This window comes from Carcharhinus amblyrhynchos, chromosome 3 (assembly GCF_965287045.1).
Source record: "Carcharhinus amblyrhynchos chromosome 3, sCarAmb.v2.hapA, whole genome shotgun sequence".
Taxonomy (NCBI): Eukaryota; Metazoa; Chordata; class Chondrichthyes; order Carcharhiniformes; family Carcharhinidae; genus Carcharhinus; species Carcharhinus amblyrhynchos.
In genome coordinates this window covers 132658042-132684621 of record NC_137326.1, presented here as the reverse complement: position 1 = coordinate 132684621, position 26580 = coordinate 132658042, and the positions used below count along the sequence as shown (strand labels likewise).

The following is a 26580-nucleotide window of genomic DNA, read 5'->3' as shown; positions in this document are numbered from 1 at the left end:
TACTCCAGCTGTGGCCTCACCAATGCCCTATACAGCTGCAGCAAGACCTCCCTACTTTTATATTCAATCCCCCTCGCTATGAAGGCCAGCATCCCATTCGCCTTCCTGACCACCTGCTGCACCTGCAAGCTGGGTTTTTGCGACTCATGCACAAGGACCCCGAGGTCCCTCTGCACCGTCGCCTGCTGCAGTTTTTCGCCACGTAAGTAATAGTCCTTCCTACCATTCTTCCTACCAAAGTGGACCACCTCACACTTGCCAACATTAAATTCCATTTGCCATTTCCTGGCCCATTCGCCCAGCCTATCTAGATCCTTCTGCAGACTCTCCACACCCTCCGCACAATTTGCCTTTCCCCCAATCTTGGTGTCATCAGCAAATTTCGACACCCTGCACTCGGTTCCCTCCTCCAGATCATCTATATAAATGGTAAATAGCTGAGGCCCCAGCACCGACCCCTGGGGCACCCCACTAGTCACCAACCGCCAATCCGAATAGCACCCATTGACCCCCACTCTCTGCCTCCTATTTGACAACCAATCCTCTATCCACGCTAACACCCTACCCCCAACTCCATGTCCCCTGACCTTCTGCAATAACCTCTTGTGAGGTACCTTGTCAAACGCCTTCTGAAAATCCAGAAAGACCACATCCACCGGCTCTCCTCTATCCACTGCCCTAGACACATCCTCATAGAACTCCAGTAAATTTGTCAGACACGACTTCCCTTTAATGAAACCGTGTTGCGTCCGCCCTATCAAGCAATTCCCTTCAAGATGCCTCGCAATTTCCTCCTTAATGACGGATTCTAACATTTTACCTACCACAGACGTTAAACTAACCGGCCTATAATTCCCCGCCTTTTGCCTGGCACCCTTCTTAAACAACGGCGTAACATTAGCCGTTTTCCAATCTTCCGGCACTTCCCCGGAATCCAGCGACGTCTGGAAAATAACCACCAAGGCATCCACTATCACCTCCGCCATTTCTTTCAGAACCCTCGGATGCATTCCATCCGGTCCTGGGGACTTGTCCACAATCAGCCCCTCCAGTCTGTCGAGCACCACCTCTCTAGTAACAGTAATGTCATTAAGACCTGTCACATGTATTAACATACAGTAAAAGTATTGTTTCTTCCGCGCTATACAGACAAAACATACCGTTCATAGAGAAGGAAAGGAGAGCGTGCAGAATGTAATGTTACAGTTATAGCTAGGGTGTAGGGAAAGATCAACTTAATGCAAGGTAGGTCCATTCAAAAGTCCGACAGGGAGAAGCTGTTCTTGAATCATGTGACCTCAGATTTTTGTATCTTTTTCCCGACGGAAGATGGTGGAACAGAGAATGTCCAAGGTGCGTGGGTCCTTAATTATTCTAACTGCTTTGTCGAAGCAGTGGCAAGTGTAGACAGAGTCAATGGATGGGAGGCTGGGAGAATATTGACCTTCTTGAGTGTTGGAGCTGCACTCAGCTAGGCAAGTGTAGAGTGTTCCATCACACTCCTGACTTGGGCCTCGTAGATGCTGGACAGGCTTTGGGAAATTGGGAGGTGAGTTTCTTGGTCAAAGAGGTCATTTTTAAGGAATGTCTTAAAGGAGGAGAAAAGGGGAGTGGTGAGGAGATGGGACGGAATTCAAGGTGTGGGACGGAGGTGGCTGAAGGCACAGTGACCAATCTGTTTTAGTTTCTATCTTACACACAAAGCAGCCTTAACCTATACTGTTTCCATTATTCCCCCATTCCTTTAGCCACATATCCAACATGTTCTTGAATGTCAATATGGTCTCTCCTTCAATGCTAACCTCTACTGATAGTGAAATCCAAGCTCTACCCTTTCTGTAGAAAGGTTTCTCCATTGATAACACTTACACCTGATCTGATATCAATGCCCTGATAACTTTGAATTGTTGAACAATGGGATCATCTCCCAGCTACTCAATGGCAATTAATTCCAGTTGGTTGAATCACCCAGAAGGGGAATTGGATACCTGTGAATCAGAGAGCCATGGGTTGAAGGAAGGACAAAGGGGAAGTAGAATGTAGAGGTGGCACAGTGATTAGCACAGTGCCAGGGACCTGGGTTCAATTCCGCCTCAGGTCACTGTCTGCGTGCAGTTTGCACATTCTCCCCGTGTCTGCGTGGGTTTCCTCCAGGTGCTCCGGTTTCCTCCCTCAATCGAAAGATGTGCTGGTTAGGTTGATTGGCCATGATAAATTGACCCCAGTGTCAGGGGGAACTAGCAGGATAAATATGTGGTGTTACGGAAATAGGGTTGGGTGAGATTGTGGACGGTGCAGACTTGATGGGCCGAACGGCCTTCTTCTGCACTGTAGGGATTGTATGAGGTGATTAAATGCTGGATGAAATGATTTGAAGCAAAAAAGCTATAGGGCAATCCTCTCTCCTCAATCACATCCTAAAGAAATGCAAAACACCTACCTTGATTTTGAACTCCAGTTGACTATTGATGGTGTACATCATCTCTGTCCGCTCCATTCTCCTTGCCCCTTCGTTACACTGACGCACCAGCTAACACAAAGCACAGGAAAAAAGGATTATTTCCAGGAAAATATGGTTTAAACCCCCCCACCACCCCACACAGCAGTTGGACAGGCTTTTGAGTAACGAAACTCTGTGTCCCCACTGGAGCTCCTTCAGGCTAGCCCTAGTTTTAAAATTTATTTTTCCAAGTGATGAAGGGTGGGCCAGCATTTATTGCCCCTTGAGAAAGTGGGGATGAGCTGCCTTCCTGAATCGCTGCAGACTGTGTGGTGTAGGTACACCCACAGTGCTGTTAGGGAGGGAATTCCAGTACCTTAACTCAGAGACAGTGAAGGAATGGCGGTACATTTCCAAGTCAGGATGGTGAGTGACTTGATGGGGAATCTTCATGTGCTGGTGGTCTCTGCACTTGTCTTTTTAAGTGGTAGAGGTCACGGGTTTGGAAGCTGCCTGAAGAACCTTGGTGAGTTGCTGCAGCGCTTCTTGTAGACGGTGCACATGGCTGCTACCGTATGACCAGTGCATGGAATGAATCTTTAAGGTCATGGAGTGTTGTTGGGAGCTGCACCCATCCATGCAAGTGTATTGTATTCCATCACCACTTATAGATGGTGGATAGGCTTTGGGAAGCTGGGAGGTGGGATCCATTCCATAGAGTTCCCAGGCTCTGACCTGCTCCTAGTAGCTTAATATTTTGCAGGCAGAGACAGAGTGGGAGAGCAAGGGAGAAAAAGAGAGAGAGGGAGAGAAGGGAGAAAGGGTGAAAGAGAGAGGGAGAAAGAGAGGGAGAGACAGAAGCAAGGAGAGAGAGTGGGAGGGAGAAGGAGAGTGTGAGAGAAAGAGAGAGAGAGGGAGAAGGAGGAAGATACAGGGAGAGCGAGGGGAAGAACTAGAGAGAAGAGAGAGAGAAAAAGAAAGGGAGGGAGAAGGAGAGTGTGAGAGAGAGAGGGAGGGAGAAGGAAGAAGATACAGAGGGAGAGAGAGACAGAAGGGGGTGGTAGAGAGGAGACAGAGAGAGAAAGAGAAAGGATGGAGGTGTGTGAGAGAGAGAGGGAGAGACGGAGGAGAAGGAGGGAGATACAGGAAGAATGAGAGGGAGAGGTAGAGTGGAGAGAGAGAAAGAGAAAGGGAGAGAGAAGGTGAGACGGAGAGGAGGAGAGGGAGAGGAGGAAGGGGGAGGGGGAGAGGTAAAGAGGAGAGGAAAAGAAAGGGAGAAGGTGGGAGAGAGAGGGAGGGAGAAGGAGGGAGATACAGGGAGAGAGAGGGACAGGTAGAGAAAGAGGAAGGGAGAGAGACTCCAGTTGTATATAAAAATGCTACTAGTGGGAGGACAGGATTTTGCCTCATTTATTCATTTGTAAAATCCTATTTCTCCTGCACAACCCTTTCTCTCTTCCTTCTTTGAATGCTCCTCAGAGTGACACACTGCAGCAAACATCATGCCCGCATGGTTAAGCTCTTTCCATACCAGCCCTAACCCGCTGTACCGGTCTGCCATTAGCTAACAATGTTTGAGAACATCCTTCACGACAAACTTTTCTTTCTGTTTCAAGGCTCAGGTGGATTTACCCCTCACCTATCAGACAGTAACATAAACACTGACATTTAAACTGATGGTCAACTCCCTTTAACACAATCTATTTAAAGAATAAATGCACAGGTGACGTATGACAGACATTCTGGTTTCATCTCCCACTGAAAGTTGTTTCTCCAGTCCTGCCACATCTCAAATTCTTTCCTACCAGGGCTTGTAAGAAGAGACCGCAATTCCTTTCTACAGAAATAACTTTAGAGCACTTATCTCAAAATAGCATCATCACCTCTGGGCAATGAGAACCGTGCACTTGGCAAAATGACAAAATCCTCCTGACGACAGCCCTGTCACATTCCACCATACCTCACCCATTCTGGGAGGATTAATCACACCTCGAGCAATCCTTCTCCTGGATGCCACTTGAGAAATCTAAGCAGGCCCTTCAGCTGACAGCTCCCCCTGTGACCAATATGCCTACATCGAGTGAAAGATCAGGAGGAGCTGCCTGGAGGATCATCTGTGAGGTGTATGGAGTCCAACTTGACACGAGCTCTCCTTATCCATAACTCTTTAGAGATCCCACAAACAAAGTAATAATTAGCCACAAGTGCGTTGGTTCATCTTGTTGTCTAATAAGGGACATACACGCGGTGGGTCGCGTGTGGGCTGCTCTTGGATGTTTCAAGAGTAGCCTAGTACTTCGCGTTGTTTGTGTACGCTTAAACTGGACCAGCAGATGGGCACCGCGACAGCTCAGTGACTCACTGTTAGCTGTGCAGATACATGGATTTGGGCCAGTATCTGTGGGAGTTTGCGCATTCTCCCTGTGGTTGCGTGGGTTTTCTCCGGGTGCTCCGGTTTCCTCCCACACCCCAAAGATGTGCTCTTAGGCTGATTGGTGTAACAAATTGTCCCTAAATTAGTCTCCCCTCAATCTGGTTTCCAATGTGGGTACCATAAGCATAGACATGGGTCAACGGTGAAAGAGGAAAAGCACAATGTTAAAATGGCGACGCGGGCTCGTCGGGCCGAAGGGCCTGTTTCCCGTGCTGTGTTGCTCTTTGTTCTAGCCCGTAATCTGTTTAGTGTTGGCTTTGGGATAAATATCGGCCAGGACACCAGGAAGACACACTGCCCCTCTTCAACATCACGCCATGGGATCTTTGGTGTTCCACTGAAGGGGCGGGGAGGGGCTCAGCTCATCAAAAGATGGCTCCCTCTGACAATACAGCGTTCACCCAGTACTGCACTGGAGTGTCAGCATGGGTCTCATGTCCATGGCTCTCGTGGGACTTGAATCCACAACCCCACTGAGCTACAGCTGTGGAAGGGGCTAACCCGAAAACTTGTGAGTATATTATCAAATAAATAGGTTGGACTAAAACCTGGTGTTGTCAGACTTTTTACTGTTTAAACTATATACAGAGTTTCCGAAACACTACCATAGGCACATCAGCAGCCCACAGTTGTAGGGAGGTCTTGCTGCAACTGTACAGGGCACTGGTGAGGCCGCAGCTGGAGTACTGTGTGCAGTTTTGGTCGCCGCACTTACGCAAGGATATTTTGGCCTTGGAGGGAGTGCAGAGGAGGTTTACTAGGCTGACACCGGAGTTGAGGGGGTTGAACTATGAGGAGAGGCTGAATAAACTAGGCTTGTACTCGTTAGAGTTTAGAAGAATGAGGGGAGATCTCATTGAGACATATAAGATGATGAATGGGATGGATAGGATAGAGGTGGAGAGGCTCTTCCCACTCAGAAAGGACAGTAGGACTAGAGGGCACAGCCTCAAGATAAAGAGGGGGCGGTTTAGAACGGAGTTGAGGAGGGACTTCTTCACTCAAAGGGTGGTGAATCTCTGGAATTCTCTGCCCGTTGAAGTGGTGGAGGCTGCCTCGCTAAATATATTTAAGACGCGGGTTGATGGGTTTTTGATAAGCGAGGGGATTAAGGGTTATGGGGAGAGGGCGGGAATGTGGAACTGAGCCACGACAGATCAGCCATGGTCTTATTGAATGGCAGGGCAGGCTCGAGGGGCTAGATGGCCTACTCCTGCTCCTATTTCTTATGTTCTTATGTTCACAGAGTGAGGGTGTGGAAACACCTTCAACAGACTGGGCAGGCAACTCTCTCTCTGAGGATGCTTTCATAAAATCATAGAATCCCTACAATTCAGAAGGAGGCCATTTGGCCCATCAAGTCTGTACTGACCACAATCCCACCAAGATATTCACAGAATCATATAATCCCTACAATACAGAAGGAGGCCATTTGGCCCAACAAATCTGCACCAACTACAATCCCAACCCAACCCTATCCTCATAACCTCATATATTTACCCTCAATAGTCCCCCTGACACTAAGGGGCAATTTAGTATGGCCAATCCACCTAACCCACACGTCTTTGGACTGTGGGAGGAAAGTGGAGCACCCGGGGAAACCCACGCAGATATGGGGAGAATGTGCAAAATCCACGCAGACAGTGACCCATACCAGGAATTGAACCAAGGTCCCTGGTGCTATGAAGCAGCAATGCTGACCACAGTGCCACCCTTTCTACTCTAAATGTTAGATAGATCTAAGCCAGATGGCAAAGTATAAAACTAGACACAGATCCTTGTCTTGATGCCAGGTTTATCCACAGAATGCAGCATCACTCATCACTGCCTCCAACCTATCAAGACCCTGGGTGGGATTTACTGGCTGTGTTCGCCTCAAGGCTGGAAAATCTGACATGAGATCAATGGACTTTTACATGGTCCGAGTCCTGCCCCCTACAATTCCCGTGGTGGGTGGGACAGGAAAATTTCACTCCTCACCACCACTGGCCCCTTTTTATACGTACTCAATATACTTAACCAATCAATATCCTCCAGCTGTTTATCCTTAACCTTAACACTACAATTAGCACATTACCACCGAACACAGCAAGTATAAAATACATATGTTCCCACTTTGTAATGAAATTGCCTATCTTACGGAAATTGTGTAATAGGTTCACCATGAAAGGATAAAGTTCCTCACCTTACTGACAGCGTGCAACGCTTTCTTTGCACACTCGTACTCTGGAGATTCTTTTGGCGTTTTCTGGCAGATTGTCTGCAAAGATAACAGCAGGGTATGACACACGAGGCAGAGTTTCTGAATGATCGCTGTGTTTCAAAAGTTGAATGTTATAGCAGAAAATCAAAAAAAAAGTGTATCCTGAGCTCATTTGGTCTTGAACGAAGCCCAGTCCATCACACAAACCAGCCTCCCATCCACTGACTCTGTCTACACTTCCAGCTGCCTCGCAAAAACAGCCAGCATAATCAATGACCTCCCCCCCTCCAAGCACACCCCGGACATTCTCTCTTCTACCTTCTTCCGCCAGGAAAAAGATACAAAAGTCTGAGGACCAACCGACTCAAGAACACTTTCTTCCCTGCTGCTGTCAGAGTTTTGAATGGACTTACCTTGCACTAAGTTGATCTTTCTCTACACCCTAGCTATGACCGTAACACTACATTCTGCACTCTCTCCTTTCCTTCTCTATGAATGTATACAGACAGCGCAAGGAACAATGCTCTTCACTGTATATGAACATGTGTCAATAATAAATCAAATCAAATCAAATTTGTTATTTGTTTGGAAGACTGTTCAGCCCATCAGAGAAAACTACTGCTCCCGCTCCTACAACCTGGATCTGCTTTTGGAATTACTCCCAGGTTTTGGTCTCCATTGCTATATTTGGGAGACCATACATTTGTTGACCACTTCCCTATTATCAAGAAGAACTTCCTTGTGTAAGATAAAAATTTACTAAATTATTTTTTCAAACCTATATCTCTTTGAAATAACAGAATCGTCAGAGCACAGGAGATCGTTCAGCCCTGTTTGTGCTAGCCCTCTTCAAGAATGAATCAGCCAGTCCCTCTTCCCCACTGCAATAATCTCATCGAGGTTCAGGGGGAGATCTATTGATAATCCCCTGTGGCCATCATAAAACCGTCCTTTCTGGTATCGCGACAAAACGGGGTGGCACATTGCTGCTTCACAGTGTCAGGGACCTGGGTTCAATCCCGGACTTGGGTCACTGTCTGTGTGGAGTTTGCACATTCTCCCCATGTCTGCGTGGGTTTCCTCTGGGTGTGCTGGTTTCCTCCCACAGTGTAGTCGAACAGGGGCGACTAGGGGAATTTCACAGTAACTTCATTGCAGTGTTAATGTAAGCCTTACTTGTGACACTAATAAATAAACTTAAACTCTCTTGAGATAATGATCCAATTCTCTTCTGAAAGTCATAATTTACTCTGCCTGCGTCACACTCATGGACAGTGCATTCCAAATTCTGACCACATGCTGCCTACAAGTTGTTTTAAATCCTTTGATCTTTCATCTTAAACTTGTCTCCCCTGGTCTTGACCCTTCTATCAACATTTCTGTTCATCCACTTTATCCACACCCCTCATGGTTTTGAACTCATGATCTTGCCCTCCTCACATAGACTTATCTCTTCCACACATTTACTTATTTGTAATTGTTGAGGCCACACCTGGAATATTGTGTGTGGTTTTGGTCCCCTTTCCTGAGGAAGGATGTTCTTGCTCTCGAGGGAGTGCAGCGAAGGATTACTAGGCTGATCCCGGGGACTGATGTATGAGGAGAGATTGACTAGGTTAGGATTTGTTTTCCTGGGGTTCAGACAAATGAGGGGGGGATCTCACAGAAACTTATAAAATTCTAACAGGACTGGACAGGGTAGATGCAGGGAGGATATCCCCGAGAGGGGGGGAGACCAGAACCAGGGGTCACAGTCTGAGGATTCAGGGTTGACCATTTAGGACGGAGACGAGGAGACATTTCTCCACCCAAAGAGCGGTGAGCCTGTGGAATTCATTAGCACAGGAAGTAGTTGATGCCAAAACATTGAATGCATTCAAGAGGCTGCTAGGTACAGCACTTAGGGTGAATGGGATCAAAGGTTAGGGGAGAAAGCAGGATTAGGATATTGAGTTGGATGATCCGCCATTCATCAGATGGTGCTGAATGGCGGAGCAGGCTCGAAGGGGCAAATGGCCTCCTCCTGCTTCTATCTTCTATGTTTCTATGTATCGTATTATCTATATCTCATACATAAAATGTCAAACTGATTTAAAATCTGAATGAGTAACATTTTTGACCAAATAATATTTTTCCCCTCAAAAGCATGAACCCTTGGGATGTCAGCACGATTGTCTATCTTTTAACTACTCTCGAGAAAGTGGTGATGAGCAACCTTCTTGAACTGCCGCAGTCCGTGTGGTCAAGTTAACCGACTGAATATTTTGGAGAATACGGGAGAGACCCAACAACAATGAAGCAACAGAATACAGATGTTATTTGTGTCACAAGTAAGGCTTACATTAACACTGCAATGAAGTCACTGTGAAGATTCCCTGGGCGCTACACTCCGACGCTTGTTCGGATACACTGAGGGAGAATTTAGTATGGCCAACGCACCCTAACCAGCGCCTCTTTTGGACTGCGGGGGGAAACCGGAGCACCAGGAGGAAACCCATGCAGACATGGGGAGAACGTGCAATCTCCTCACAGGCAGTGACCCAAGCCGGGAATTGAAACTGGGTCCCCGGCACTGTGTAGCAACAGTGCTCACCACTGTGCCACCCTGCTGCCTGTTCTTCATGTTGGTTTGTGTGGGCCCTCGTTAATGTCAATCACAGTTTCATAGGATTTTGCTTGGAGCTTCCTAAATGTGAATCAATCCCAGAACGATGATGAAAACACATTCCTGAGGGTTCGGATTGGAGGAGGGAAGGTGGCTGGGAATAATGGAGAGGTGGAATGGCATGAGCAGGTGAGCCTGGATTTGGGAAAGGAGCAAAATCCATCTGCATTTATATAGCACCTTTAACCGAGTAAAACCTCCCATAGGAGTGTGATCAAGAAACAATATTTAATACAGAGACACTTCAGGAGGAGCTTCAATATTGAGGATAGATTGGGGTTGGAAAGGAGAAGGCCAAGAAGTTTTTGGGGCGGCACGGTAGCACAGTGGTTAGCACTGCTGCCTCACAGTGCCAGGGGCCTGAGTTCAATTCTGGCCTTGGGTCACTGTCTGTGCAGAGTTTGCACCCCCCACGTCTGCGTGGGTTTCCTCCAGGTGCTCCTGTTTCCTCCCACAGACCGAAGATATGCGGGTTAGGTTGATTGGACATGTTAAGTTGACCCTAGTGTCAGGGGGATTAGCAGGGTAAATGTGTACGGTTATGGGATAGGGCCTGGATGGGATTGTTGTCAGTGCAGACTCAATGGGCTGAATGGCCTCTTTCTATACTGTAGAGGTTCTATGACTTTATGAAGAGATTTGATAGGGATAATCAAAATCATGAGGTGGCTAGACAAAGCAGGTAGGGAGAAACTGTTCCCGCTTAGAAAATGAGAAACTTTTTCACGTAACAAGTTTTTTACACACAGGATGGTGGGTGCCTGGGAGTTGTTGCTGGGGGAGCAGATACAATAATGAGTTTCAAGGGACGTCTGGACAAATACATGAATTGAATGGGAAGAGAGGTATATGATCCCTGGAGGAATAGGAGGTTTTAGTTCAGTTGGGAAGCATGGTCAGTGCAGGCTTGGAGGACCAATGGGCCTGTTCCTGTGCTGTAATTTTCTTTGTTCTTCAGTTCGGGCCTGGATGTGTGGTGGGACAATTCCAACTGAAGAATTCAAGATGACATTAGATGATTATTTAAATAGAAACAATGTGCAGAGTATAGAGAAAAGGCAGGAGAATGGCACTAAGCCACGATGCTCGTTTGGAGCGCCAGTATAGACACAATGGGCCAAATGGCCTTCTTCTGCGCCGTAACAACTGTGCAACCAGACAAAGACCGGACAAAAGTTTGGTCAAAAAGATTTAAGGAGTTTTTCAAGTGTAAAAGTGCGGTAGAGCAACGGAGAGATTGACAGAGGGAATTTGAGGAATTCAGGCCCAGAGAGCTGAAGGTACTGCCACCAATGATAGAGTGATGAAAATTGGGATGTGGAAAGAGGCCAGGATTGGAGGAGTGCAGAGATCTTGGATAGTTGCATTATGGGGATTATCTTGGATAGTTGTATTAAGGGGAGAGGGCGGGAATGTGGAACTGAGCCACGACAGATCAGCCATGATCTTATTGAATGGCGGGGCAGGCTCGAAGGGCTAGATGGCCTACTCTTGCTCCTATTTCTTATGTTCTTATGTTGCATGGCTTGAAGAGAGAACAATGAAATGACAGAGCATTAGAAATGAAGGATTACGATTTTCAAATCGAGGTGTAGAATGATAGAATCCCTACAGTTGCACAAGGAGGCCATTCAGCCCATTGAGTCTGCACCTACAACCATGCCCTAACCCCACAGCCCCACAGATTTACCCCACTAATCCACCACATTCCAGGACATGAAAGGACAATTTATCATGGCCAACCAACCTAACCTGCACATCTTGGACTGTGGGAGGAAACTGGGGCACCCAGAGGAAACCCACGCAGACACGGGGAGAATGTGCAGACTCCATACAGACAGTGAATCAAGCCTGGAAATCAAACCCAGATCCCTGGCGCTGTGAGGAAGCAGTGCTAACCACTGTGCCACCGTGACGCCCTTCCACTTCAGGCATTTCACATGGTGGGGGCAAGATGATACAGAGTCACAATCTGTTGACCGCCCCCCCAGCCCCTCAACCTCCCTCCCCCCTCCCCACCTCCCTCCTCACCCTCGCAGGTTTTCCACTTAAATTAAGACAATGTTTCAGCTGCTTCTTACGTCCATCAGTAGGGGAAGCCTCGTGACTCGCTGCATCGGGAGGATCAGAAATGAAATCATGGGCAGGTTCCTGCAGTCAGGGTGAGCCTCAATCTTGGTCAGAATTTCTTTGAAGTTCGGATTGGTATTTCTGGAGAGGTTGGTGGGGGGGAAGGGAGGGAGGAAGAGAAATTGCTGTTGTGAGAAAAATCAGCGTGGGCATGAAGACACAAACGCAATTACATTTCAATGTAAAGACATTGCTCAGAGCTTCTTCGTAATCGAACAGATTGCTGGAAGGCTTACTTCCTGCTCTGTAATAGAACAGTGTTTCTGCACCCAGACTTGCGACTGTGTTAACGTTGTAAACAGGGCTGTTCATATGGAGATTATGTCAGGAATGAGATTCATTACGCACAGTACATTGGGCTGCGTCAACACATGCCATTAGAATTCCCTGGGCTGGAAATCCCCATCCACCAGTCCCCAGCCGAGTGCGGGATGCCAGCCAATTAGTGACCACTTAAAAAGATTCTTCCAACTGTCACCGGGATCTTACTTACAGCGGGGACTGGCACCGGTGTCCAGCCCACCAGGTAAAACTCATTGGACTGGCAGCTAAATGAATGGGAAGGGCAGTTTTGCACCCCCTGAGTCCATTAGATGCTCAACCGTCAAGCTTCCCAATGGTGCTGTTCCCCATCCCTTAACCTCTCTCCCCTCTCATTCCCCAGCCACACTGCCAAAGTCTGTCAACCTGGCCCCAGTGAGACCCAGGACTCATCTCTCAGCCTGGGCTGCATCGCTCAATAGCTTCTTTGGAGATTGCTATAGTCCCAGCAATGGCAAGGTCTGCCAGAGACACTGCTGACGGACAGAAAGTATCACTGACCATTTTGCCTGCCAGAATTCTGCAATGCCCCTTTCTTTTCCCAGTGGGGGGGGCAAATATTCCCACCTCAATGGTTTGATCACGGTTAGACAGGATGAGGTGGCCAAGAGAAGGTGGGATTTATTCAAATTGATCTGGGACCTGGACATTGTCAGGTTGCTTGGTCAGTGAAATCAGGACATTTGGGTGGGGTGTGCCTACTTGTAAAGAAACCTAATTCAATGAATGGCCTGAACATCAACTGGGTTCCCTTCGGGCAGTGTGGCTCCTGCAAACAATGTTCCTGTCGGAAATTTCCAGGTGACCCACTCTGATCAGAAAACTCAATCGCTTTCCTGAGTGACACACACCAAATAGGCACATTTGCAACACAAATTGAATGCATCATGTCTCATGAAAAAAGTTTAAGGATACATGAATACCAAACCACTCCATCCCTGGCTAAACTCCAGTCAGTTTCAGAACATCACCTCAATCCCAACAGACTCAAACTCCCTCACCTCATTCCCAACAGACTCAAACTCCCTCACCTCAATCCCAACAGAAGCAAACTCCCTCATCTCAATCCCAACAGAATCAAACTCCCTCACCTCAATCCCAACAGATTCGAACTCCCTCACCTCAATCCCAACAGACTCAGACTCCCTCACCTCAATCCCAACAGAACCAAACTCCCTCACCTCAATCCCAACAGACTCAGACTCCCTCACCTCAATCCCAACAGAATCAAACTCCCTCACCTCAATCCCAACAGAACCAAACTCCCTCACCTCAATCCCAACAGAATCAAACTCCCTCACCTCAATCCCAACAGAATCAAACTCCCTCACCTCAATCCCAACAGATTCGAACTCCCTCACCTCAATCCCAACAGACTCAGACTCCCTCACCTCAATCCCAACAGAACCAAACTCCCTCACCTCAATCCCAACAGACTCAGACTCCCTCACCTCAATCCCAACAGAATCAAACTCCCTCACCTCAATCCCAACAGAACCAAACTCCCTCACCTCAATCCCAACAGAACCAAACTCCCTCATGTCACCTCAATCCCAACAGAACCAAACTCCCTCATGTCACCTCAATCCCAACAGACTCAAACTTCCTCAGTTCACCTCAATCCCAATAGAATCAAACTCCCTCACCTCAATCCCAACAGAATCAAACTCCCTCACCTCAATCCCAACAGATTCAAACTCCCTCACCTCAATCCCAACAGAATCAAACTCCCTCACCTCAATCCCAACAGATTCAAACTCCCTCACCTCAATCCCAACAGATTCAAACTCCCTCACCTCAATCCCAACTGACTCAAACTCCCTCACCTCAATCCCAACTGACTCAAACTTCCTCAACTCAATCCCAACTGACTCAAACTCCCTCACCTCAATCCCAACAGAATCAAACTCCCTCACCTCAATCCCAACAGATTCAAACTCTGTCACCTCAATCCCAACAGAATCAAACTCCCTCACCTCAATCCCAACAGATTCAAACTCCCTCACCTCAATCCCAACAGATTCAAACTCCCTCACCTCAATCCCAACTGACTCAAACTTCAACTCAATCCCAACTGACTCAAACTCCCTCACCTCAATCCCAACAGAATCAAACTCCCTCACCTCAATCCCAACAGACTCAAACTCCCTCACCTCAATCCCAACTGACTCAAACTCCCTCACCTCAACTCCAGTGGATTAGAGTTCCCTCAAATCAATCCCAAACTCAAGCTCCCTCAACTTGATTTGATAAACACAAACTTCCTCCACTCTATCCCAGTGGATGTGAATTTATCCCTTCTGATCCAGTACTAGCCCATCCTACTCAACAGATCTCAACTCTCACTGTACAATCGTAACCAATTCCACTTTCCTCCACTTTTACCCAACAGACCGAAGATTCCTCCACTATTTTGCAGCAGCCTCAAGCTCCATGTGCTAAATGATTCCCCAGGTAATGGCAATCTCCCAGACCCACCGATGAGGAAGAAATGATGAGTAATTTTTTTCTTTGCACAACACAGGCAGGGTTTTTGACGTACTCACAGGAGTTTCTGAAGTGTGCGTTGCTGGTAGACCTCATTTGAGCAGTACGTTACATAGGGGTCAAAGGTGGATGTGGCATGTTTCTCCACAATATCACTGATATCAGGTATCAGAGCATTCTGCTGGTACCTGGCTTCAAGTTCCTTGAAGAACCTGTGAAAGCAACACAGACAAAGAGCTCAAATCCAGGGATCGAAAGGCTTTCTTACCTGATGTAAACTCATTAAACAGTCACTCCTGCATCAGATTAAGCACAATCCCCATTAGCCCATTAAACAATGTTCAATATACGTTTGCAGAGGGTCCATTCCCCTTCCCAATTCTAGTCTTAATTGGAACAATACAAAATCTTTAGTTGTCGATTCTTATTATTAGCATATCTTTATATCCATTTTTATCCTTTGAGGAATAATCATGGAATCTGACAGTGCAGAAAGAGGCGATTCGGCCCATCGAGTCAGCACTAACCACAATCCCACCCAGGCCCCACCCCTACAACCCCATGCATTCATCCCCTGACATTGAGGGTCAATTTAGCAATAATGACAGGGTGTAGCAGGGATGGGCGGGCGGGGAGGGGGGCAGGGGTGCAGAGGGTTCCCAAGCTCATTACCAGTCTGTTGAACTGCGTTGAACGCTTTTCCGTGGTCAACCCATCCTGGCCTTGGACTTGAACATGGAGGTTCTGATCCAGCGGTAGGGGTACTACCACAGCGTCACAAGATCCCTAGTTACTGATAACATTTCTGGCTTGGTACCAAATATGATTCATAGACTGAAGTCCCTGGCAGCAACAGGGAATAAATCTAAAACTGTGCTGCTTCTCCAAGACATCCCCAAACTATGAATGTAACACTATATTCTGCACTCTCGTGTCTCCTTCTCTGTGAATGGTATGCTTTGTCTGTATAGTGTGCAAGAAACAATACTTTTCACTGTACGTTAATACACGTGACAATAATAAATCAAATCAAGTCAAATCAAAGACATCATAGGGATGGCTGGCATAGGCATTGAGATAACTCATTTACATTTAAAATAACTGTCTAAAGAATCAGAGAGGGAGAGATCAGGATTTCATTTTTAATTCAGTGAGTTGTGGACTGGAACAGATTGCCTGAGAGATGGAAGATTCAATTGTAACTTCCAAAAGGAACTTGGATTAATACTGTATTTGAAGGGAAAATTTGCAGGATTATAGGAAGAATCGGGGATTGGGACTGATTGGGAATCCTTGCAAACAGCTAATACTGCAACCATAGACCAGATGGCTTCCTTCTATGCTGTAGCATTACATAGTCCCAATTAACGGTGTTCGTTAACCCAAATGATCAAATTTTCATCACTTTTTGCAAAGTGTTTAGAATCATCATAGAATCATAGAGTCTGTACAGTGCAGAGGGAGACCTTTTGTCCCATTGAACCTGTACTGACAACAATCCCACCCAGGCCCTATCCCCATAATCCCACCCATTTACCCTGCATATCCACTTGACACTAAAGGGCAATTTATCATGGCCAATCAACCTAACTCGCACATCTTGGGTGGCATGGTGGCACAGTGGTTAGCACTGCTGCTTCACAGCACCTGGGTCCTGGGTTCGATTCTCGGCTCGGGTCACTGTCTGTGTGGAGTTTGCACATTCTCCTCGTGTCTGTGTGGGTTTCCTCCGGGTACTCCGGTTTCCTCCCACAGTCCAAAGACGTGCAGGTTAGGTTGATTGGTCACACTAAGAAATTGCCCCTTAGTGTCCAGGGTAGTGGAGGTTAGAGGGATTAGCGGGTATAATATGGGGGTAGGGCCTGGGTGGGATTGTGTTCGGTGCAGACTCGATGGACTGAAGGGCCTCTTCTGCACTGTAGGGTTCTGTGATCTATGATCTTTGGACTGTGGGAGGAAACCGGAGCAGCTGGAGAAAACCAACGTAGAGGTGGGGAGAATGTGCAAACTCCACACAGACGGTCAGTCGGGTTTTTTCCGGTTTCTACCCACAGTCGGAAAGACATACTGGTGAGGTGCACTGACCATGCTAAATACTCCCTCTGTTCAGAATGTGGCGACTAGGGGATTTTCACAGTAGTTTCATTGCAGTGTTATTGTAAGATACTTGTGACATTAATAAATAAACTTTACAAACTTTTTGAAACATTTAGAAAAATAGCAGCAGAATCACACCAATTATTCTTTATCTGTGACAATAGTCTCTCAGCAACACATATTAACATCCACTCATCCGTCTATTCAGCATGGGCAGTTAAGGCGGGCCCTGTCAGCAACGTAAGAAGCCCCACAACACCAGGTTAAAGTCCAACAGGTTTATTTGGTAGCACAAGCCACAAGCTTTCGGAGCGCTGCTCCTTCATCAGGTGAGTGGGAGTTGTGTTCACAAACAGGGCATATAAACACAACTCTCACTCACCTGATGAAGGAGCAGCACTCCGAAAGCTTGTGGCTTGTGCTACCAAATAAACCTGTTGGACTTTAACCTGGTGTTGTGAGACTTCTTACTGTGTTTACCCCAGTCCAACGCCGGCATCTCCACATCCTGATAGCAATGGTCAAATCAACAAGAATTGGCTGAAGTTACACCTTGAAACTTGCTGCAGGTCACGTCTTAACGCACTAACTTTACCTTTCTGAACTGGTGTCAGAGGTTCCTATTAAATCAAAGTCAATCAGTGCGAGGGGATGGTGAGAGGGACATTCTGTAACCCTGACTGAATAATGAATTGAAGGGGTTGCATTTCAAAGGTTATTTATTTAATATTCTTTACGCAACAGTGAAGCCTAAAGAAATCTCTTGCTCACGGGCCCCTCATTGCAAAAAAACAAAAGCTGCGAGATGAGATTGAGACAGTGTTGTATTAGTCCTGTCAGTATCAGCCCTGGCTTGGATGATAACACAGTAAGAAATCTCACAACACCAGGTTAAAGTCCAACCAATTTATTTGATAGTAAACTCACGAGCTTTCGGGGTTTGCCCCTTCATCAGGTGAATGCAACTCACGTTCTAATCAGTAATCTGTAAACTGTGTGTGCTGTTATATGCTCTGTCTGAGGCCAGAACTCTCCATTCACCTGACGAAGGGGCAAACCCCAAAAGCTTGTGAGTTACTGTCAGATAAATTGGTTGGACTTTAACTGGTGTTGAGAGACTTCTTACTGTGTTTACCCCAGTCCAACGCCGGCATCTCCACACCTCTGAGACAGCAGGAATTGTTGATTTACGACCCACTCTCCAAAGACTTCAGCACAATATCCCAGCGGACATTCCCAGTGCACTGAGGGAGTGCAGCATTGTCAGAGGTGCTGTGTCTTGGATGGGATGCCAAACAAAGAAACAAAACCTACTACCACCCGCCCCATCTCCCCTCTCAGAGAACAACCTGAAAAAGAATTGTGGATGGCACAGCGGTTAGCCTCACAGCACCAGGAATCCAGGTTCAATTCCCGGTTTGGCTGACTGTCTGTGTGGAGTTTGCACATTCTCCCCGTGTTTGTGTGGGTTTCTTCCGGGTGCTCAGGTTTCCTCCCACTCTCTGACAGACGTATACTGGTTAAGTGCTAAATTATCCCTCAGTGCACCCGAACTGGCGCCGGAGAGTGCTGAGTGGGGGGTTTACACAGTAACTTCATTGCAGTGTTAATGGATCTTCGATAATGTGACTGAACACACTGACGAAGGAAGTGCCGTGGACGTAGTGTACATGGACTTCAGCAAGGCGTTTGATAAGGTCCCCCATGCAAGACTTCTTGAGAAGGTGAGAGGGCATGGGATCCAAGGGCCTTTGGCCTTGTGGATCCAGAACTGGCTTGCCTGCAGAAGGCAGAGAGTGGTTGTGGATGGGGCTTTTTCTGAATGGAGGTCAGTCACCAGCGGAGTGCCTCAAGGATCTGTTCTGGGACCCTTGTTGTTTGTCATTTTCATAAATGACCTGGATGAGGAAGTGGAGGGATGGGTAAGTAAGTTCGCTGATGACACGAAGGTCGGTGGTGTTGTGGATGATCTGGAAGGATGGCAAAAGTTGCAGCAGGACATAGATAGGATGCAGGACTGGGCGGAGAAGTGGCAGATGGACTTCAACGCGGATAAATGTGTTGTCGTCCATTTTGGCAGAACCAACGGGATGAACGAGTACACTATTAAGGGCAGAAGTCTGAGTAGTGTTGAGGAGCAGAAGGATCTTGGGGTCCGGGTCCACAGGACTCTTAAATCGGCCTCGCAGGTGGAGGAGGTGGTCAAGAAGGCGTATGGTGTACTGGCCTTCATTAATCGAGGGATTGAGTTTAGGAGTCGGGAGGTAATGCTGGAACTTTATAAGACCCTTGTCAGGCCTCATTTGGAGTATTGTGCGCAGTTCTGGTCGCCTCACTATAGGAAAGATGTAGAAGCTATTGAAAGGGTGCAGAGGAGATTTACAAGGATGTTGCCTGGACTGGGAGGCATGCCTTATGAAGTTAGGTTGAGGGAGCTGGGACTCTTTTCCCTGGAGAGACGAAGGTTGAGAGGCGACCTGATAGAAGTTTACAAAATGTTGAGAGGAATAGATAGGGTGGACTCTCAGAGGCTATTTCCCCGGTTTGAAATGGTCGCTACGAGAGGACACAGATTTAAGGTGCGGGGAGGGAGGTTCAGAAGTGATGTTAGGGGTAAGTTTTTCACTCAGAGGGTGGTGAGTGAATGGAATCGGCTGCCGTCAGTGGTGGTGGAGGCGAACTCGCTGGGGTCTTTTAAAAGACTTCTGGATGAGTATATGGGGTTTAATGAGATTGAGGGTTATAGATAGGTCTGTAGGTTGGTAGGTGATGTGGTCGGCGCAACTTGTGGGCTGAAGGGCCTGTTTGTGCTGTAGTGTTCTATGTTCTATGTTCTATGTTCTATGAAGCTTAATTGTGACACTAATAAAAATTTAAAACTGGGGAGTTTGCCCAATGTCCTGGTCAACAACTGATCCAGTCATTAACACGTCATTGTTTATTGGCCTTTGGTGTATGCATTTCCTACAGTGCACCAGGGATGAGTTAAGTTATATTTCAGTGCTGGATGGTTTTAAACTAGTTTGGGACATAGATGGCGGGGAGGGGTGTCTTACCGTCCTTGAAACTTTGAAGCAAGATTGACTGCAATGGACCTGCCCAACAAAAGGAAATAGTTTCCATCGACCCCATCAAAGCCTTTCATCATTTTAAATGCCTCAATTAAGACACACTTTACTCCCCCCTTACCAAACTGAAATGAGTTTGAGTTCTCTGTCCCTGTTGGCGCTCGCTGTGCAACAGTCGCCGAAAATAAAGGCAATCTTCCAACTCCACACCCCCCCCTCTCCCCACATCGCGAACTGATGATTGTGATTTTATGTCACTGAGCTTCTTCCCTGCTGCCATCTCACACTAAGTTGACCTTTCTCTACACCCTGGCTAACACTACATTTTGCAATCTCTCCTTTCCTTCTCTGTGAGCCGTATGCTTTGTCTGTATAGCGCGCAAGAAACAATATTTTTCACTGTACGTTAATACACGTGACAATAATAAATCAAACCAAAACTTAAAAAAGTATTTGGTTAAACTGCGCCGATCGCTGCACATCGTTATCCGCTGCTTATTCTCCGAAAACGGGCTACAACTTGCAAGGTGTCGACTGGGTTCCTTTGTATGAGGAGCACTACAGAAACAGCAGGTGGTGTGAGTGAAGTCAAAAAGCACAGGAAGGTTTCCATCTGATATATAAATACAATTCCGCCTCCAATCAAACACTACGAATTCCTCCCCACGTTCACAGCAACCGGCAGATTTCGAGACAGTTACAATCCAATAAAACAGGACTGGGAATAAAGAGTTTTGTGAAGGCAGTGCCTTCAACACAGAGGGGTGTCGCTGCTCAATGGAGGGGCCCGTTCAGTCATTAAAGTCCTGCCGTTTGCAAACTGTAACTATGGAGTTTAAGGGTGGGAAGTCCTGAGAAACCGAGCGACTTGATTTATACCCACGGTTGGGCGTCGCGGACATTGTACGGGAAAGTCTCGAGTACAGAGTTAAATGCGAGAGAATCTGTGATTAAAAATCTTCTCTGCGTGGAGTGACAAACTGGAATTATTTACCTCAGAACAAGGGAAGATTAGCAGAGGCAGTGGGGGTGGGGTGGATAGTTTGGTAACCAGAGGATACAAGTTGAAGACAGGCACGGGAGCACAGTGGTTAGCACTGCTGCTTCACAGCTCCAGGGTCCTGGGTTCGATTCCTGACTCGGGTCACTGTCTGTGTAGAGTCTGCACATTCTCCTCGTGTCTGTGTGGGTTTCCTCCGGGTACTCCGGTTTCCTCCCACAATTCAAAGATGTGCTGGTTAGGTTGATTGGCCATGCTAAGAAATTGTCCCTTAGTGTCCAGGGATGTGTAGGTTAGAGGGATTAGTGGGTATAGTATGTAGGGATATGGGGGTAGGGCCTGGGTGGGATTGTGTTCGGTGCAGACTCGATGGGCCGAAGGGTCTCTTTCTGCACTGTAGGGTTCTGTGATTCTATAACTGACACAAGCTTCAGAGAGATGAGGGGAATGGGTTTAATGCAGAAACTTGTATCAATTTGGAACAAATGCTCCTGATTTTTCCAATCTTCAAATCCCTTCAAGTCCTCCACTCTCTCTAACCCCCTCCAGCTCAACAACCGCTGGGCAGCACGGTGGCACAGTGGTTAGCACTGCTGCCTCACTGTGTCAGGGACCCGGGTTCGATTCCTGGCTTGGGTCACTGTCTTTGATTTGATTTGATTTATTATTGTCACATGTATTAACATAAAGTGAGAAGTATTGTTTCTTGCATGCTATGCAGACAAAGCATTCATAGAGAAGGAAATGAGAGAGTGCAGAATGTAGTGTTACAATCATAGCTAGGGTGTAGCGAAAGATCAACTTAATGCAAGGTAGGTCCATTCAAAAGTCTGACAGCAGCAGTGACAGTGAGAAGACTCAAAACACCGGGTTAAAGTCCAACAGGTTTATTTGGTAGCACAAGCCACTAGCTTTCGGAGAGCTGCCCCTTCATCAGGAGAGTGGACAAGCTGTTCTTGAGTTGGTTGGTACGTGACCTCAGACTTTTGTATCTATTTCCTGATGGAAGAAGTGGAAGAGAGAATGTCTGGGGTGCGTGGGGTTCTCGGTTATGCTGGCTGCTTGGCTGAGGCAGCGGTAAATATAGACAGGATCAATGGATGGGAAGCTGGTTTGCGTGATGGATTGGGCTACATTCACGACCTTTTGTAGTTCCTTGTGGTATTGGGCAGAGCAGGAGCCATACGAAGCTATAATACAATCAGAAAGAATGCTTTCTATGGTGCATCTGTAAAAATTAGTGAGAGTCTACTGTCTGAGGTCTGCATGTTCGCTGCGTATCTGTATGGATTTCCTCCAGGTGCTCTGGTTTCCTCCCACAGTCTGAAAGGCGTGGCCGTGCTAAATGCTCCCTCAGTACAGGCATCAGAGTGTGACAACTAAGGGATTTTCACAGTAATTTCATTGCAGCATTAATGTAAGCCTACATGTGACACTAATAAACTTAAACTGAGATGGTGGCACAGTGGTTAGCAGTGTTTTCTCACAGTGTTAAGGACTTGGGTTTGATTCCAGGCTTGGGTGACTGTGCGGAATCTGCGCATTCTCCCCATGCCTGCGTGGGTTTCTTCCGGGTGCTCCAGTTTCCTGTCACAGTGCAAACATTTGCGGGTTAGGTTGATTGGACATGTCAAATTACCCCTTAGTATAAGGGCGATTGGTGGGGGGGGTAAATATGTGGGGAAATGGAGCCTGAGTGGGATTATTGTCAGTGCAGGCTCAATGGACCGAATGGCCTCCTTCTGCACTGTAGATTCTATGAGACCTCGGCGCTCCTCCAGGCCTGGATTCATGTGCATCCCTGAATATAATCACTGCGCCACTGGCTGTGCCTTCAGTCATCCAGGGCTAAGCCTTCAGCTGTGGAATTCCCTCACTGAAGCTCTCCACCTTGCCACCTCACCTCTGACACAACACACTCTTTACCCTTCCCCTATGACCCTTCCTCCTGCCCTAATATCTCCTATGTGGCTGGATGTCAAATCTTCCATACAATTTGATGCCCCCCCGCTTTGTGGCAAGTATGGTTGTGGTGGTGGCTCAGTGGTTAGCACTGAGCCAGGGACCCGGACTCAATTCCAGCCTAACATTTATCAATTCCTGCCTCGGGTTACTGTCGGTATAGAATCATAGAATCCCTTACAGTGCAGAAAGAGGCCATTCAGCCCATCAAGTCTGCTCCGATCACAATCTCACCCAGGCCCTATGCCCCATAATCCCGCTTATTTACCCTGCTAATGCTCTGACATTGAGGGGAAATTTAGCATGGCTAATCAACCTAACCCTCACATCTTTGGACATTGGGAGGAAACTGTATCATCTGGAGGAAACCCATGCAGATACAGGGAGAATGTGCAAACTCCACACAGACAGCAACCCAAGCTAGGAATCGAACCCGGGTGCCTGGCGCTGTGAGGCAGCAGTGCTAATCTCTGTGTCGCCCTAAAACATTGCCTGAGTTAGCACATCCTCCCCATATCTGCGTGGGTTTCCTCCGGGTGCTCCAGTTTCCTCCCACAGTCCAAAGATGTGCGGGTTAGTTGATTGGCCATGCTAAATTGTCCCTTTATCTCAGGGGGTTTAGCAGGGTAAATTCACTGGAATGAAGAGCTGGTCATATGAGGAACAGTTGAGGGCTCTGGTTTTGTACTCGTTGGAGTTTAAAAGGGTGACGGGGGGGGATCTTATTGAAACTCACAGGATACTGCGATGCCTGGATAGAGTGGATGTGGAGAGGATGTTTCCACTAGTAGGAAAAACTAAAATCAGAGGGCACAACCTCAAGCTAAAGGAGCAATCGTTTAAAACAGAGATGAGGAGGAATTTCTTCAGCCAGAGAACAAAGAACAAAGAAAATTACAGCGCAGGATCAGGCCCTTCGGTTCTCCAAACCTGCACCAACCATGCTTCCCAACTTAACTAAAACCCCCCACCCTTCTGGGGACCGTATCCCTCTATTCCCATCTTATTCATGTACTTGTCAAGACACCTCTTAAAAGTCACCACCGTGTCTGCTTCCATTACCTCTCCCAGCAACAAGTTCCAGGCGCTCAGCACTCTATGTAAAAAATCTGCCTCGTATATCTCTTTTAAACCTTGCCCCTCGCGCCTTAAACCCGTGCCCCCTAGTAATTAACTCTTCCACTCTGGGAAAAAGCTTCTGACTGTCCACTCTGTCCATACCTCTCATAATCTTGTAGACTTCTATCAGGTCTCCCCTCAACCTCCATCGCTCCAGTGAGAACAAACCAAGTTTGTCCAACCTCTCCTCATAGCTACTGCCCTCTATATCAGGCAACATGCTGGTAAATCTTTTCTGTACCCTCTCCAAAGCCTCCACATCCTTCCGGAAGTGTGGCGACCAGAATTGAACACTATATTCCAAGTGCGGCCGAACTAGGGTTCTATAAAACTGCAACATGACTTGCCAATTTTTGAACTCAATACCCCGGCTGATGAAGGCAAGCGTTCCGGATGCCTCCTTGACTACCTTCTCTACTTGCATTGCCACTTTCAGTGATCTGTGTACCTGTACACACAGATTCCTTTGCTTATCAATACTCTTAAGGGTTCTGCCATTTACTGTATAATGGTGAATCTGTGGAACTCTGTGTCACAGAAGGCTGTGGAGGCCAGGTCATTTAGTGTCTTTAAAAAAGAGATTGATAGGTTCTTGATTAATAAGGGGGTTAGGGGCTATGGGGAAAAGACAGGAGAATGGGGATGAGAAAAGTATCACATGATTGAATGGCAAAACAGACTTGATGGGCCGAGTGGCCTAATTCTGCTCCTATGTCTTATGGTCTAAGTGTGTGGGGTTACGGGAATAGGACCTGGATGGGATTGTGATCTGTGCAGACTCGATGGGCCGAATGGTCTTCTTCTGCACTATAGGGATTCTATGTCCTATGAGAGTGGCAATCTCACTGCTACCTGATTAGGTTCAAGTTGTGAAGGCTTGTGGACAGCCTGCTGCCCAGATGCCGATTGAGGCCTTGAAGTGGGGTCAATAATGTCCGCTTACGGGTCTCACCGTTGCTGGTATTCAACCAGTGGCAGGTGGGGAACGCGCTACGCGGCAGCCTAACCTTTGTCAGTCCATGGGAGGAACAGCACAAAACCACTTGCCTGGAGAAGCAGAGACTGATCGACCTTCGACAGGGGGAGCAGCTGTAAGGGTCACCCGTTTTACAGCACATGAGTGACAGATTCGAGCACAGTGGGGCGCAGGAGTTGGAATTTGATGCTTGAGGGTGGCGTCCAGCTGTCCCCACTTATCAAGCTGAACGGCATCCAGTCAGAGCCCAGTTCAAGTATTTCATATACATTTTAAATGTATACACTGAGCTCTCTGTTACAGTGGCAGACGGAGAGACTAGGGCATGTAACACAGCACGGATAAATTCCAAGTCAAAGTCCAAGAATTCTTGAAAAAAGCATGTGGAAAGGGTGGGACATCTTTTGGAGATAGAGAGAGACAAATGACAAAGGAGAGATGTGTCTCAGAGATACAGATCAGATAGGAATTTCTAAATCGGAAGAGCTTAAAACGGTGACAGTTCCCCTAATCACAGTCATGTTTAGCTTTTAAACTGCCACTGGGGTTTGGCATCTTTGAATTTGACGGCAGAGATTTTATTGGTTTCATTTTGCAAGTTGCGAAGTACAAGAAAAAGTGGCTGCCGCAGTATTTCTGACTGATCCTCACCCTGTTCTGCTGGGAACCAAAGAACAAAGAAAATTACAGCACAGGAACAGGCCCTTCGGCCCTCCAAACCTGCACCGACCACGCTGCCCAACTGAACTAAAACCCTCTACCCTTCCAGGGCCCATATCCCTCTATTCCCATCCTATTCATGTACTTGTCAAGACGCCCCTTAAAAGTCACAGACACTCCTTAAAAGGCCCAGGTGAAGTAATCTTGTAAAAGACAGCTTTGAAATGTAGAGTCATGAAGTATGTTATTCTTTTCTCTCTCAGAAGTGGAGCTGTTTACTGATTAAGCTTCAAATTGAGACAAATCTTGGAGAATTATTTGTCAACCCCTCCCCAGGAAACATGCCTGGAATCTCCAAGATGAACAGTTAAACTCCAGGCCACAGCTCTGAGAAATCATCAGGGATTGCAAAATATTTTGTTACTCTTATTTTGTTGGAATATTTTCAGCTCTTCCATAAAATGATTGGGAATGGAGACAAAACGCTATTGAGCACATTAGCTGAAGGTGTGGCCTCATGTGCCCCAACCTCCTGGAGAACCGCCAACTGGAGTTGCTTATCTGAACTCACCTGGATCCAGAGTAGAGTCCGGAGTTCAAAGCAACTGTAACTCCTCTCTGAACTTCTCCACTTCTCAAAAAATGTTCAATTCCTTCAACCAACCCTTTCTAAGGGGAGGTGATGGCCTGGTGGTGATAATCCAGAAACTCAGCTAATATTCTGGGTTCGAATCCCGCCAAAGCAGATGGTGGAATTTGAATTCAATTAAAAATATCTGGAATTAAGAATTTACTGATGACTGTGAAACCATTGTCGATTGTTGGAAAAACCCAACTGGTTCACTAATGTCCTCGAGGGAAGGAAATCTGCCATCCTTATCTGGTCTGGCCTACGTGTGACTCCAGAGCCACAGCAACATGGCTGACTCTCAACTGCCCTCCAAGGGCAACTAGGGATGGGCAATAAGTGCTGGCCAGCCAGCGATGCCCATGTCCCACAAATGAATATAAATAATCT

The 26580-nt window shown here is 47.1% G+C and overlaps 1 protein-coding gene across 1 annotated transcript in view; it reads right to left on the bottom strand.

Annotated features, from left to right (window-relative positions):
- LOC145341136 (rho guanine nucleotide exchange factor 26-like) overlaps nt 1-26580 on the bottom strand; it is a 188639-nt gene that overhangs the window by 64964 nt on the left and 97095 nt on the right. Inside the window, exons 7-10 of the mRNA XM_080186023.1 lie at nt 14740-14892; nt 11824-11953; nt 7060-7134; nt 2441-2530 (exon numbers count right to left, since the gene is read on the bottom strand). Of these exons, the coding sequence (XP_080042149.1) occupies nt 2441-2530; nt 7060-7134; nt 11824-11953; nt 14740-14892 (448 nt within the window). The remainder of the gene's footprint in view (nt 1-2440; nt 2531-7059; nt 7135-11823; nt 11954-14739; nt 14893-26580) is intronic.